The sequence below is a fragment of the Pseudopodoces humilis genome, chromosome 14 (genome assembly GCF_049639895.1).
Source record: "Pseudopodoces humilis isolate 2021_Gansu_Grassland_sample_001 chromosome 14, ASM4963989v1, whole genome shotgun sequence".
Taxonomy (NCBI): domain Eukaryota; kingdom Metazoa; phylum Chordata; class Aves; order Passeriformes; family Paridae; genus Pseudopodoces; species Pseudopodoces humilis.
The window spans coordinates 17,051,970-17,067,065 of record NC_142213.1 but is presented as its reverse complement, the minus strand read 5'-3'; the positions used below and the strand labels follow the sequence as shown (position 1 = coordinate 17,067,065).

The 15,096-nt window shown below is 40.7% G+C and overlaps 1 protein-coding gene across 2 annotated transcripts in view; it reads left to right on the top strand.

The window, feature by feature from the left end:
• Positions 1 to 15,096, top strand: part of CDH8 (cadherin 8) — a 150,110-nt gene that overhangs the window by 95,064 nt on the left and 39,950 nt on the right. For both annotated transcript variants that reach the window (XM_088062164.1, XM_088062166.1), the window contains one exon: positions 3,527 to 3,663. In XM_088062164.1, the coding sequence (XP_087918290.1) occupies positions 3,527 to 3,663 (137 nt within the window). The remainder of the gene's footprint in view (positions 1 to 3,526; positions 3,664 to 15,096) is intronic.

The window sequence follows — 15,096 nt, the reverse complement described above, 5'->3', positions numbered from 1 at the left end:
TCATTTATCATATACTGACTACACAGGTGCAGTTTCACCTGATCTTAGTGAGCACAAAGCCTAACATTGCCCAGGGACTACTTTTAACACTTTTCCCAGGGCTTGCCAAGCCTGACTTTCTTTCTAACTCCCCGAATTTTCTATGATTTTAAAATCTTTTAGTATCACATACTCCTGGTGTTACTTTATAACCATGCTCTCTTTATCAGCAGTGCATTATTTTGGATAAAACATGTTCCAGGCACATAGCAAAAAGCATGAGTTATAATGTTTCTTCCTGTACTGCAACTTCCTTCCTATAAATCACTGCCCTTCAGTGGCTTTATCTATGGAGAGAGAAGATTCACTGGAGCAGGTTTTCCCATTCCTTTCGGCAGAGATTTCATCTTTGGCAGCACTTGATCATTTTCTTAATTCACAGCGGGCCTTAAAAACCCAGATCCAATATTCTGTGCCTCCCCAATGGTGCAGCTGTTTATCTGTCACTAAGTACCCTGCCCAATCTGCCTGGCATTAATAGAAATGGAGATTTACCACTCCTGGGGTGTCAGTGCTGGGGTTCAAATCTCAGCAGGAACAACAGAAAAAGGGTTTCTGCTCCTATTTACATTGGTGCAAATAAAGAGAAGATCAGATAAAGTCATAACAGCAACAGTGCAAGAGCAGGACTGACAATCATTTCCAGGCTTCTGTTAAACCACTGTGGGGTTGTTCCTATAATTGTCATAGCAGACTCATAAACTAACCCAAACTTCCCAATAACCTGTGCTGGCTTTATGGCAATTTCAAAGATATTATTTCCCAAGATATTCTTTTCTCATTTTTAGAGAAATATATGTTTTATGTATGTTTTATGGATCTGACAATGCATTCCCATTAAAAAGAGTTACAACACCATTATCATGAAAGGAAACTGCAAATGTACAATTAGTTTTCCCAGGTTTATGACACTGCAGATTTTATTTTTTGGCTTTGTAACAAATATTTATCACATTAAAATCAGGAGAGTGTTTTACCTCTTTGTTTTCTTGCAAAGACATGCAACTTATGTTAAAAATGTTTCCTCTTGAGTTGCTGGGTTTGTGTTGTGAGTAAATACTGCTGGGATGAGATAAAATGTGATATAATAAACTCACAAATGTGTCACTCCCTCTTTTATAACTTCAAAACCTGCATGGCAGGAAGGCCGTGAGTGGAAATTTAAGGGAAGATTGATCCTTAGAGAAAAACTCTGTCTTTCCTCAGTGGAATTTGTGTCAAGCCCAGGTCAACTGACTAGCATATGAGCATTTCACATTTTATTTTGTTTGTGGACTGTGAAAATTTTATATATGTTTGATATCAGGAGAGTTCTTTCAGCATCATTACATAAAAGTCAAGAATGAAAAGACAGTTTTAAGGGATGACTTCTTAAAAAGAGCTGATTGCTGTCTTTTCTTACATTTTCTTGAGTGAAATCTTAAACCTGTGAAAGGCTGTAAGGTATTTTTTACTAACTTCACTAGTACTAGAATTTTACTTCTAATACTTTAATTGGAACTAGGGAGACATCAAAATATGGTTAAGATCCATTTTCAAAAATGATTGCCTGAAGTTAAGTTCCACACAAGTGACCTGATTTTCAGAAATGCTGAGTGCAGTTCCTATTAAACCATTGAGAACTGAGTATGTGGAGCTCATGAGAAAATCAGTTTACTTAAATGTCTAAATATAGTTGCATGTGCCCAGCTTTAGGCACAAATATTTGGAATTTGACTTCATATTTTTCTGGTACTCTTCTTACCAAGCTAATAATTTTTCAATGAGTAAAACTAGCTTTTCTCAGAGTTTCAAAAAAGGCAAGTAAATATCTAACAAATCCCATTCCTAGTTAAACTGGGGTTTTCCCTCCTAAATCTATTATTTGTTAAGTACCTTACCAGTGTGATCAGGTTATCTCTACAAATGCAGTATTTAAATGCTTAAACTTGGAGATTTTGTTAAGTTTTCATCATTTTCACTCTTTGAAAGTGAGCTGTATCTTACAGAATGCAGTGCACAAATAATCTAATTGCAGTGTAACATTCCTTCTAAATATGAAAATATCTGATACTGAAATAATAAAATAATAATAAAAAAAAAGATGAACACAATAATCCTAAGCTTTGAAATCAGATGCTAATGCTCTGTCTATTAAAATCGATTGTGTTAGGCTGGAATGAGTTTGAGTTCATTGGAATATATTTACTGTAGTGTATAAAGAGACTTCCAAATCAGAATATTTTTTGGAAATTGCTTCTGATAAAGCACAAACCAGAATGGAATAGCTGATTTTTGGATAACTATGCCATTCTCACTGTAGTAAAATATGTTCTTTTGTTGGGGAATTTTAACAATGTGCTTGCAAAAGGTAGAAAAGTGATGAGAAAGTGGCAGTCTGGAGTCACTTTCCTGGCCACTCCATAAGGTAATTGAGTCTGATACCATATCCTAACTTAACTATTGTGCCTTGCTGTAATGCAGAACAGATGTAAAAACTGCCAGTGTGTGCTGGTAGCTTCTGTAAAACAGACAAAAAGGCTTAAAAGGCTTTTATATAAATCCACAATTAGGATTCAGTAAAACCCCTTGAAGTCAATTTCTGTTAAACCATATCAATAGTTTATCACTCAGCTCCCTCTTTCCCTACCTTTCCTGTCAAGAAACTGAAGCCTCAATTTTGTGATTTAGTTTCTTTTGCAAATAACTCATTAATAAAATAAGTCTGTTCAAATGGACAAACATAAAAGCTTTCTGGAGATCTGGACCTGAGCTTTAAATCATCTCCCTGCCTAATGCATGGAGCAATCCACTGCAGCTCTGGCTCCTTGTCAGGCTCCCCCTACTTGGGCTGCAGAATTTACCTGGATATTCACATTTGCAAACTCTGACTACCTGTCAGACAGAACTTCTTTGGTTAAAAATCACTGATGTCAACCCATAAAAGAATTGAGCCTCCAGTGTTTTGAGTGTTTTCTAGGGAAAAATGGTGATTCACTGTGTTCTGCCCATGGAGCTGCTTGAACCATAAGCAAATAATGTGCTTGATGAATCGTTCATGCTTCGTTGATCTGAAATTTATTGGTAAAATAATATTATTCAGCCCTTTTTTAAAATAATCACAAAGTCCACCACTTTTGTGGCTTAATACATTACTGCTGAAATTATCATCAGTTACTGTGAAATACCATAGAAACTGTCCAATAAATGTGATGGATTGTGTAATTAACTCTTGATCAGCACCGTTTTTCAGAGATGCTACCCAGTGAACCTGAGGGCACTTTACGACCTTCACACTGGGTATACAGCTAATTACTCCTTGGGCAATAATTATTAAGTTTTTTTAGCCTCAGTTTGTCATTTTGTCTTCTAAATTATTATGCTATTGAGCTTCTCAATCCATTTGGCTATAAAACTGCAGCTCTCAGAGGGCTTCCTAAATTGTCTCTGTGAGTGTATGGATTACACCAACTTCATTAAGTAGATTACAGGGATGTCTGTTTTGCAGGTTTTCCATTGATCGCCACACTGACCTTGAGAGGCAGTTCAACATCAACGCAGAGGATGGGAAAATAACTCTGGCAACACCCCTGGACAGAGAAACCAGCACATGGCACAACATCACTATTGTAGCCACTGAAACCAGTAAGTGTTTGTGTACTCTGACTGTTCTGTTGGGTTTATAATTGATTTTAACAGGCTGTGCAGTGGAAACTTTACATAATTCAGTAAAATAAAATGTATTGGGTGTTCAAGTTAGAGAATTTTGGAAAGAAAGATTAATTTTTTGTGCAAACTCCATTTCTTTTGGTTTTCACAACTGCATTTTTTTTCCAGTGAATATGGTGATAGAGATTCTGAAGAGATAGATGAGTACATATGTACATATGCAGGGTAACCATTAAAAAATGGTTTAAAAAGCCTAAACCAAAGCCTTATAATTAGCTCTATTAAGACAGAAAAAATTAAAGCTTTACTATTGTAAAAGTAAATTGAAGGCTCAACCCAGACGTTCTTAATTCTGAGTGCTATTATGTTTCAGAGCCATAAATGATTAAGCAGAGGGGTAATGTTGCATGAAAGTAGTGCTGTTGGATACATATGGATGAGTTTACTCACACCCAGCTCTCAACAAGAACCTGCATTGTTCAGGTCCACAGAGCCCTGGTGGCTGCTCTGCACACCTGAGGCAGGAGACCTGCCCTGCCTGGCAATACGGGTCAGAGATTTTCATCAAGGAGAATTCTTAATTAATTTGGAGCTGCTGACAGGATCCCATACGACAGTGTAATTTATTATTCATATTAGCACTGTGTTTTAGACAATGCATTTGACACAAGTGGATTGAGGCAAGGGAGCAGGTGGGGAGGATGGGGCTGCCACCCTGTGTCGTGTCCTGGACTGGAACACAGACCCTGGAACGTCTCTGCTGATGCCTCAGTTCTGTACTCAGCGTGGAGCAGAACCCGTTTGTGCACGTGCTGGAGCCAGCACTGTAGGAACATCTGTCTCCAGAGCCTGGTGATGGGTGCTGCTCACTCCTGCATGGAGAGAATTGCCTGATGAGATGTTTGCTTTGCCCCTGAAGTTCTGCTTTGAACAGTGCAGCATCGTGGTACAGAGCATTTGAAGCTCAGTTTCATGAACATAATAAATTGAGGGATAACATATGCTTATTTGGCCCATTTTTGTTTAATATCTTTCCTGTGGCACTTGCTTTCAAAACCAAACATATTAGGAATGCGTGACACACCTAAGTGGGAAAGGTGGGTCTGGGTGTGACCTGAGCTCCCAATTTACAATCCTTGTAAGTGTCAGGTGTTCCCCTGACCCACCTCAGCAATGGGGGATTTCATTGCCAGCAGTGCCCACAGTGCCCTCTCACTGTTCCATCCTGCAGCCAAACAATACTTTAATAAATTAGCAAAAATTCTTTCTTTTTGCAGGGAAGCCAAGAACATGAGGAAAGAAAGGAAGGTGTGGTTCCATCAGGGATACTTTCTCAGTTTAATATCTAACCAGTTAATAATTTTTATAAAGGAAAAAAATATAAAATATCCATATTAATTTGATGAGATTTACCAACAGCATGGAAAACAGAATTATTAGTTTACGATCCAACACCCTCAGACACTGGAATAGTAAGATGTAAAGTGAAGTCATTTAACAATTTGTTTCCTCCAAAAAGTCAAAAAAGGAACAAGATAAAAGGAATAATTTTGCAAGACTCTCCTCCAGTTCATTTTTATATCTCCTTTACGTGGGTGTCAGAGTAAAGTTGCCAGAACTGCACTTTACTAAACCACACGAGCATGAAGTCTGCCTGTTGCATTTTCAGTTTTTTGAAACATAATTATACTCAAGAATTTTGTAAGAAATCAGCTTTGTCATTAGACTTCATGGGAGCCTCAGCATCTACTGCTATTGTAAAATTGCCTTTTATCAGACTATGGTTATGAAAATAATAATGCCAGTCTTGTTCTAAGCATTTATGTTCCTGCTGATGGCTTATTTTTTGCATTCCTAATATAATTATTTGACATTTGCATAAAACAAGGGCTTAATTTCATAGACTACTATCTTCGCTTATTTTAGTGAAATTATTTTTAAGCTCCTCAAGCAGAAATTAAATTTGCTTATGGAACTGTCAAACAGGGGGAAATGGGCATTTTTAGATTTTTTTCCAAGACAGCAATAGACAAAATCTCTGTTGTAAAATAACTGAAATCTGTTGGAGACAGACACAAGCAACAAATGCAAATACAGAGTGTGTCATTACGATGCCTTCACTGACAGTCTTATTAATGGACTGCTGATCTCTTGCAGGAAAATAAATATGTCGGAATTGTTCTTGCAGGAACATTTCCTCTTCCTGGGCTGGCTGCTTCCCAGGGCTTGTGCCAGGCTCTCCTCTCCATCTGCAGGGCAATGACCAGACCATTTAATTGCCATTAAATTTGCTTACTACTCATAAGCCATCATACTGGATTTTTATTTCTTGATTCCCAGTGTGGTAGATCCTAAATATGCCCTGATTTAGCAACACTTTTATGAACAGTGACTTTTGACAAACTGTAATTCACTATTTCAGCTTTGTGCTGGTAAGGTACCTGCATCTAAATTTGTGCTCTAACCCGAGGGAATTTTGGGCAGTTTCCTGCTTGTCATCATGACAAAGTTATTTATTTGTATCACCCCTCAGCCACTGGCTTAGGTAGGAATCTTCCAAGGCAGGATTGGTGTGGCTAAATGGAGTGTTACTGCTTCTGCATTTTCACTTGAAATAGGGATGAAGATCCTAAGGCTCAGACTGGCTGATCTTTCTAAAAGTGATCAGATTTTAAATGTGTGTGGATAATTTTAAGCATTTGTAATCCTAATACTCCAAAATATGAATTTAACCCTTTCATTCTAGCAAAACAAGGAGAAGAAAAGCATTAGCCAGTGGGGAATGTGATTCTTCTACGTGTACTTGATAGGCAAAAGACCAGTTTGGGTTTTTTTTGTGAGATTTTTTGTGGTGTTTTTCATTTAGTTGGGTTTTTATTCAGAAGAAATACATTTTCTGTTCTCATTCATAGGCAAGTGTCTGGCTAGTGCTTGTTCAGAACAAATTCATGCTATTAGTGAGAAACAGCATTAGTCGTATTCTGAGACCTGTATGAACTGAGACATTTTGGATGGTGCTGTTTCCTCCTTTACTTTCCCACTGCTGACACTCTTTTGAAGGAGTTTCTAGTTTTCTACAGCCTTTATTTTCAGGAATTAAACTGTCCAGCCTGACTGAAGAACTGCCTTGAGTGGCTCTCCCTTAGACATTTGCCCAGATGTTTTATTGCCTTTACATTCTGGCTCCTGAAAAGCGTGGCCAGTGCGCAGGGCTTTTGCCTCCTGTTTAAATCCCAGTAACCACGGTGCATCCTGCTTGTGTTGAGGGACACAGCTGGTACAGGCAGCTTGGTGTGCAAACTGCAGGTTGGGCTCTGCGTGGGAGCCCAGAGAGACAGGACAATGTGACCTGTGACCCTTTGTGTGACAAGGGACGAGGACCTGTGGCACAGCTGGGTGTGGGACACCCAGAGTCAGAGCAGGAACCCAGGGCTCAGGAAGAAGAGCCAGAGCTTCTCTGTGCTCAGGCTGTGGAGGGATAAAAGCCCAGGGACCCCAGACTTTGTGGGGTCCCTCCTCAGAGGCACAGGCTCAGGCTGTGTCACTGTGCTGGGAATAAATGTCATTATGGAATGAGACATCTGAAACTCTGCCAAGGGAAACCTGTGCTGGAAGCAGTGAGGAGACCTGCTCTGGCTGTGGGGTGTGGGGAGTCAAGAGGGGGACCTGGATCCCAGCAGTGACAGTGTGGGGTGGTGGGAGTGTGCCTGACAGTCCCACAAATGCTCACAAGGAGGTTCCCTTAATAGTTGCATGCCCACAAGAGTGAATCCTTTAATCTTTTTGTGGTTACTAGAGATTAAACCATGCAAAGAGCTGTCTGTGGAAAAGAATGAACTTATTGGGATTAACACAGTACAGGTGATGGTTAGGTGCTGATTTCAGTATTTCAGATTTAGTTACATGTTTTCCTTTAAACTCCTTCTGCAGCTTTGGTCCTCTCAACTGCTACCCCTAAATCTGTCTACTCCTAAATGTCTTCTGCACATTTTCCCTATTATGTGATTTCTTATGTCTCTTTCTTATGGGATCAAATTAATTTTTTCTTCTTTGTTGCTTAACTCTATTCCTCGCTCGTCTCGTCTGTGCTGATGAATTCTGCCATGAGGATTTTTAAGAGAAGATAATATTAGAAAGAACTTTGACATCTTTGAAAGATGCCTCTGAAATGAAGGCTTAGGGTGTTCGGAAGAAATACATTCCTGGCAAGGGCGAGACTCAAAGCTATTGAACCTGTGAATTGATTCTTAAATTTTCTTTCTACATTGCCATTCATCCAAGTTTACCCTGCTGAATGGAAAGGAGCAGGAATATCCAGGTGATGACAGGCTGGAGGAAGCAGGTCCACTGTCAAAATGATTCCCTGAGATGAACCTTTGTGCTCTGTGGATATAAAGGGTGAACGTTGTCACTGACTCTGGACTTTAAACACTGACCTAATGAGATTTCCCATTAGTTTGTGGTGTAGCTGAGACTTACATGAGCTTAAAGTTGTAGCCAAGGTTGGGAGGTTTATTTTAAATTTAAATGCATGAGAGAGGGGTGAATGTAGTCTTGCTCTGTAAATCAGAGTTGATAGTGCTGCTCATGTGTTGGAGCTCTCGAGCTATAGCCTGAACAGGAAAGGAATCTGGGGGCATGTGCAAGGATTTTTTGACAGCCTGAATTGCAGTGCAGTAAGAATGAATGATTAAATTACAGACGTCTCTTTTGGTGCATCTTTTCTGTGTGTACAAAGGCTCATCATATCTTTGGTTCTTTGCTACATGCTTGAAATGAATTTTCTACCATTCAGTAAAATCTAGTGAAGTCAGGATCCTAATAGTCAGATGCACTCCCATTCTTCTGAACCCACAAATACATTTCTTCGTTGTGTAGATTACAATTATAGCTGTAACTGCTGCTCCCATTGACATGCTTGTGTTGCTGGCATTAACTGGCTGCCAATTTTGCTGGGCAGTGAAGCAGAGCAGGGTTCAGGCTGGGCTTAACCTCCTCAGTATTCTCCCAGTTTCTTGCACAGCTTTTGCAGCACTTACCACGTTACGTGTTGTCAATGCTAGTCAGAGGAAAGGAAAATCAAATAGCCATGACTTATTTATTAGACCATTTTTTCCTACAGATTCTGAATGGAGCTCAGAATCACTGATCATTCAAGCGATCAGATTGCCAGACATGGATAAGGCATGTAATAATTAAACTCTGTCCTCTTTCTGCCTCCAGCTCCATGGATTTCCATTTCCATTTTCTAATGGCTGGAACAGCCACCTTGCAGATACTTGCCTAGCACACCCACAATGTGGGCCATTAATACCAAGGAAATGCCCATCATTGCTGGTTAATTGATGTAACAACAGCAGTAATAAATGGAGAGCTGTATAGTTTGAAACCAAAGCAAAGACTTATCTCAGAAAAGCTGGTTTAACTTAGCCTAGAAAGAATTTTATTAGCAACAGAATTTGACTGCACAACATTCTTCTGATTTAAATATGAATATCCTGATATTTGCATACTCATCCCTCCGAAACTGAAGCTGAGATCTGCTTGAGATACAGGATTCTAGTGAACTCTTTGGAAACAAAATATACTGCAATGCCTTCATTATTAGCATTGCTGATCTGAAATTCTCTTTTTAAAAAGTGAGCTAATCTTTTTCCCCAGAATATGTGTATTACATAGTAGAGCTTCCTTGAATGATACCATAGACTGCAACAAGTAAAGACTTCTAAATATATTCCGCTTGACTGGCTTAGATTTGTGACAAACACATCAATAAATAACAGAAAGCCTGGCTCATTATGTCTAAAGACAGCTAAATAATGATCCCTTTAAAGTCCCCAAGCTTGCTTTCACCTGATGTAGCACTGAGTGGACCACTCAAGGTTTATATTTTACTCTGAGCTGTGTTATGATTATTTGCAGTGCTGGATTCTTCTCCCTCTTAGGTTGGATATTAGGCAGGAATTGTTCCCTGGCAGGGTGGGCAGGTCCTGGCACAGAGTGCCCAATGCCAGGTTGGACACTGGGGCTGGGAGCAGCCTGGGACAGTGGAAGCTGTCCCTGCCCATGGCAGGGGGTGGGAGAAGATTATTTTTAGGTCCTTCCAGCCCAAGCCACTCTGGGATCCTGTAATCCTCACACTCTGCACATCATCACACAGACACACAACAGAGCAGTCTGCTAGGAATTCCAAAGCCAGCGCCTGGGAGAGGATATTTTTTGTAGCCTGGAGCTGTGCTTTTAGCCAAGGTTTAACTCTCTGAATGAAGGGTTTTAATGGAATTTTTGTTGTCCTATTCTGCAGGCACTGCAGTCACAGAGATGTTATTTTCTTTGGGATTGACTGCTTGATCAAAGGGTTCTCGTCACTCAGCCCCATGTGCCAAGCAAGCAGCGCTCCCGTGGCAGCCTCAGCCCCCTGCCCAAGGGCTGGGCAAAGCACCAGAACTGCCACAAGTAGCAATTCTCTTGAATAATTATTCAAAGCAAGAGGTGAAAATCTAGACAAGATCTTGAAATGTGAATGGTGATTTGACCACAATAAATATTTTCCAGGCCCAGAGCAGAGGCATCTCAAGGACAAAGCTGTGGGCTCTGACACAGGTAATTACCCACACCAGTGGCATTCTTTGGAAATGAAGAAGTATGAGGCAATTTTGTCACCTAATGGGAAAGGGCATAAAGCCAGAAAGGCTCTATATGGTTTACCGAGAATATAAATAGAGTAATTGAATCATCACCCAGCACATGCACTGCTAAAGTTATCTATAGTGTGTATTCCTTTCAAAAATGCAAGGACACTAATTAAAAAGGATGAGAGACATATTTCTTCAGAACGAGCCTTCAGCTACAATGTACTTTTTAATGCCATGAGTACCTTTGCTTTCATTATGCTTTCATTTATTTAATTTTATTTAGCCTTTTATGGTAAAATAACTATAGGCATTATTAACAATAATTCTAACATTTTAGGGAGTTACTTTGGTACATCATATAGTTATCTCTAACTTAAGGCTGAGTAAATTTTGGTAAGTTTGAGAAAGAGAAGGAAATAAGCCTTTATGGAGGTTTAAACAAGAGAAGCTCAGGAATATTAACCTTTTCTGCTTGACCCTTTTTGTTCTGGTTTAGTGGAACTCAAACTATATTATCTATAATTTTTACACTAAAACACAGAATTTGCTAAGGTGGTTTTTGTTCTTTTTCACATAACTAGAGGGTTACACAGAGCTCCTCAGTGCCTAATGGATCACTGAAGGTTTGCCATTGGGGAGTGGAGGGGCTGGTGCATCTTGTTAAACCAGTTTGCAGTTCTCAGCTGTGAAAGTGTATTCAAACATAGCACAGGTTTTCCCAGTAGAGTTTCACACAGCTCAAGGATAGCAGGAGAGGTGATCCACATGGATAATGGCACGGGAGTGGCCATATTATGAGGAAATACAAATGGGAAAGGAGTGGGCTTGTGAAACAATCTCTGTTGAAGTGGCCTCAGTAGTTCCGGGCAAGCACTAAAATTCATGTATGGGATGCTGAGTAGAAGTTGGAGACCTCTGATTCCAGAGGGAGGCATGGAAGGCAGATGTGAATAAAGCATCTGAACAACACAGTAAAAAAATAACAAACCCAAAAAGGTGAAAGAAAATAGTAAACATCATTATGGCAAGGAAAAGGAGAGAGATTTGCAGTAGCAGTCTAAATTATATTTCTGTTTTCTAGCCATTTTAACTCCAGGCTGGACATCTGAGTTCTAGGCTGGCAAATATTCATTTGGTAAAGTTATACCAGAGTTGGAACACTGTTTAAAGCTTAAAACACAAAAGGTTGGGGCATTAGGTGGTGTTTTAGAAGGAAATAAGGTTTCCTGGGGCATAAACCAGGGAAAGATTCAGGAAAGGAATACAAGCAGAAATGTACATGATTAATTAGTGCACAGAATATTTATTAGTTACTTTAGGGAAATGTAGAGGCTGGTTAAGCTGACCATATAGATATATAGATGATACCCAGATATATTAGCAAAGTGTCTTTACCATGACCAGCTACCACCTGGCCATCTGCACTTTGAATATTTGAATTAGAAGCTCTAAAGAAAGTAAGATTAATCTTAGAAATACTGTGTGGAGTTCACCTCATTTGAGAACCTGAGTTCATCAGTTCTGAACAGACTGGGACTATCTGAAATCTCCACTGCTTTTTCTGCACAGGAGCAGGTCAGAGTAGGAGTTTGTAGCTCAGTATAATTTCAGTCAATCTTCTTGAGGCACATTTCTGTCGAGAATAAAGATTCCGAGCAGCATGCTCTGAACTTCTGGCAGAGGTGCAGGGCAGCAAAGAATGGAGCTATTTTCTGTCTCAAAAACAAAGGAGATGGTATTTTTAAAGGTGCATTCTGATGTGCTGGAGAGGTCTTATTTGCTTTTTGCTGAAGGTATGCATGTAAGAAGGTTTGATGCTGAACTCCTAGAACCTGATTCATATCCAGGATATCCAGCAATATTTTATCTGTGAAGGAAACATAAGAGTAATTAAATTGCACTGTTAAGAAAATCAGTCTCAGGAAAGAATATGAGCTCTAGAAGTAATGACATTTAAATGTTTCTATAATAAATTCTGCTTTAATAAAAATCTTTATTAAAGCATTTTGATGTTTTGTCTATGAGTAAGGGAGGGATTTCATTTGAGCTATAAATTATTTTACTTCAATCATGAAATAATTTCAAATAAAAATCCCCAAATATTCCAGACAACTCGTCCTCAATCAGTCTGCTTATTGTTATTATTATTGCTGCTAGTCATTAGAAAATTTCATTGCTAATTATAATACACAATAAGACCTTGCATATCTAAGTCAATATTTTTATAAGATTTAAATATGCATGAGGTATTAGCATATTAATAATATAATTGCTCTAAAGTGTGAGACAGATCCCTGACTGTTTTATGGCAGCACAATTCCCTTGGTTAGGCTGGAATTGAGAAAAACAGCGGCAAATCATGTCTGGTACATTTGTTATGTCTTAAATTTTTTCTCTTCAGTCAATTTCTTTTCCTGCCTGTTCACTGCCTTATTTTTAAGTCAAATTCTTTTCTGCCATTTGAGGACACCATATTATTTTCTGGATTTTTTTTTTCCTCGTGGTTATATTTAGAAATTAAAACCTGTTACTTCAACGATTTAAGGCATTCCATTGCCTCAGAAAATCTGGAATCCTAATCAGGCTTGTGGTGCTTTGATCGACAAAAGCACAGATCCAGTGGCATTTCAGCACACTGTTATTATTCTAGAGTGTATAATGAAAGTATCAGGAAGATGATTCTGAGGTTCTTTGTTTTCCTAACTTTTTTCCTTCCTTGTGGTGCTTGCTACAAGGAAATGGAAAACCTTCACTCAAAATCTCTTAGTAGCCTCTGACTTTTGCTGAAATGCTTGGTCTGTAGAGCAATGCTTCCTTCTTTAGAGATGCTTCCAGAGATCACAAATGTTGTTTTTCTGTTGCTCAGTCTTGCAGTTAGGTATCATTTTTCCATTTGTTTCATGTTTGTTTATTTGTTTGTTTGATTTCCATTGGCCTTTTGCACAAAAAAATTTAACTTAAAACTTCAAACATCTCTAGGTTGTCATTTCTTGTAGTAGTTAATAAGTGCAGAGCTAGTAAGTGCTAAAACTTTAGCTGTATTTTTAATTTTTGCCGTTGTAATGATTCCCCACTTTAGTACATAACACAGGTAATTTACTGAGTGTGACATAACTGCAAACTTCCTCCTGACTTGTGTCCTCATTAGAGATAAATAAGGCTCAATTACACAGTGCTTTATATCACAAGCACAGGTTGTTTTCTGCCAGAAGTTGTTTCAGTTTGGTCTCTGGATAAATGTATGGGTGAAGGATGTTGGCAGTGTTGGGTTTTTTTATTGTTTTCCCTTAAGGATTTACTTAAGATTGGTGAATAAACTGGAGTTGTTTCATAATAATTGTCATAAACCTGATATGACTTTAGCAGCTTCCAATATACAACTCTCTCAAGCAGCCCTACCAATACTTTATTTTGAATTATGTATTTGTTTTCTCATATTGATGTGTCACATATATCTTCATTACATGTCACTGTGAATATAAACCTTACTGTGGTCAAAATTAGATATGCAGAGCAGCCTCTTAAGGACATGCTGTTTGCATCCAGAGCTTCTGTCAAGAGACAAAGACCTGTAACTCTTACACAAATATTGCAAAGATGTTACAATTTCTGATTAGGATGTCCATTCCAACTTTCCAAGTCTCATCCCATCCATTTGCTCCCATTGTTTTTATATCTCATTTTTCTCTCCTCATGCATATTCCAAGCATTCACAGAATCCCAGGATCACTGGGGTTGGAAAAGCGCTCCCAGGCCACGGAGTCCCAGCTGTGCCCGATGCCCACCTTGTCCCCAGCCCAGAGCTCTGAGTGCCACCTCCAGCCCTTCCTGGGACACCTCCAGGGATGGGCACTGCAAAGCTCCCTGGGCAGCCCCTGCCAAGGCCTGAGCTCCCTTTCCATGGGCAAATTCCTGCTGCTGTCCACCCTGAGCCTCCCCTGGCCCAGCCTGAGGCCGTTCCCTCTGCTCCTGTCCCTGTTCCCTGGCAGCACAGCCCGACCCCCCCGGCTGTCCCCTCCTGCCAGGGACTTGTGCAGAGCCACAAGGGCCCCCTGAGCCTCCTTTTCTCCAGGCTGAGCCCCTTTCCAGCTCCCTCAGCCCCTCCTGGGGCTCCAGCCCCTTCCCAGCTCCGTTCCCTGCCCTGGACACGCTGCAGCCCCTCCAGGGCTCTCTGGCTGTGAGGGCCCAGAGCTGGACACGGCCCTGGAGGTCCCTCAGCAGGGCCAGCACAGGGGACGGGCCCTGCCCGGGGCCTGCTGCCACCCCAGGGCTGGCACAGCCAGGTGCCATCGGCCTCTGGCACACCTGGGCTGTGCCCAGCCCCTGGCACCAGCACCCCCAGGGCCTTTCCCCAGCAGCTTTCCAGCCCCTCTGCCCCAGCCCAGTTCCATGGGGTTGGGCTGAGCCCAGGGCAGGAGCTGGCCCTGTCCCTGCTGTCCCTCACAGCGCTGGCCTCAGCCCACGGATCCAGCCTGTCCAGATCCCCCTGCAGAGCCTTCCTGCCCTCCAGCAGATCCACACTCCCACCCAACCTGCTGTTATCTAAAAACTGCCTGAGGATTCCCCCAGTTCCCTCATCCACATCATCCATAAAGATACTGAGCAGGACAGGGCCCAACACTGAGCCCTGGGGGACACCTCTGCTGCCTGGAGCCAGCTGGATGTGGCACCATTCCCTGTATCTGGGTCGGGTCATCCATTTTTTACCCAGGGAAGGTGCACCTGTCCAAGATATGAGCTGCAGCATCTCCAGGAGAATGCCATGGCAGACAGT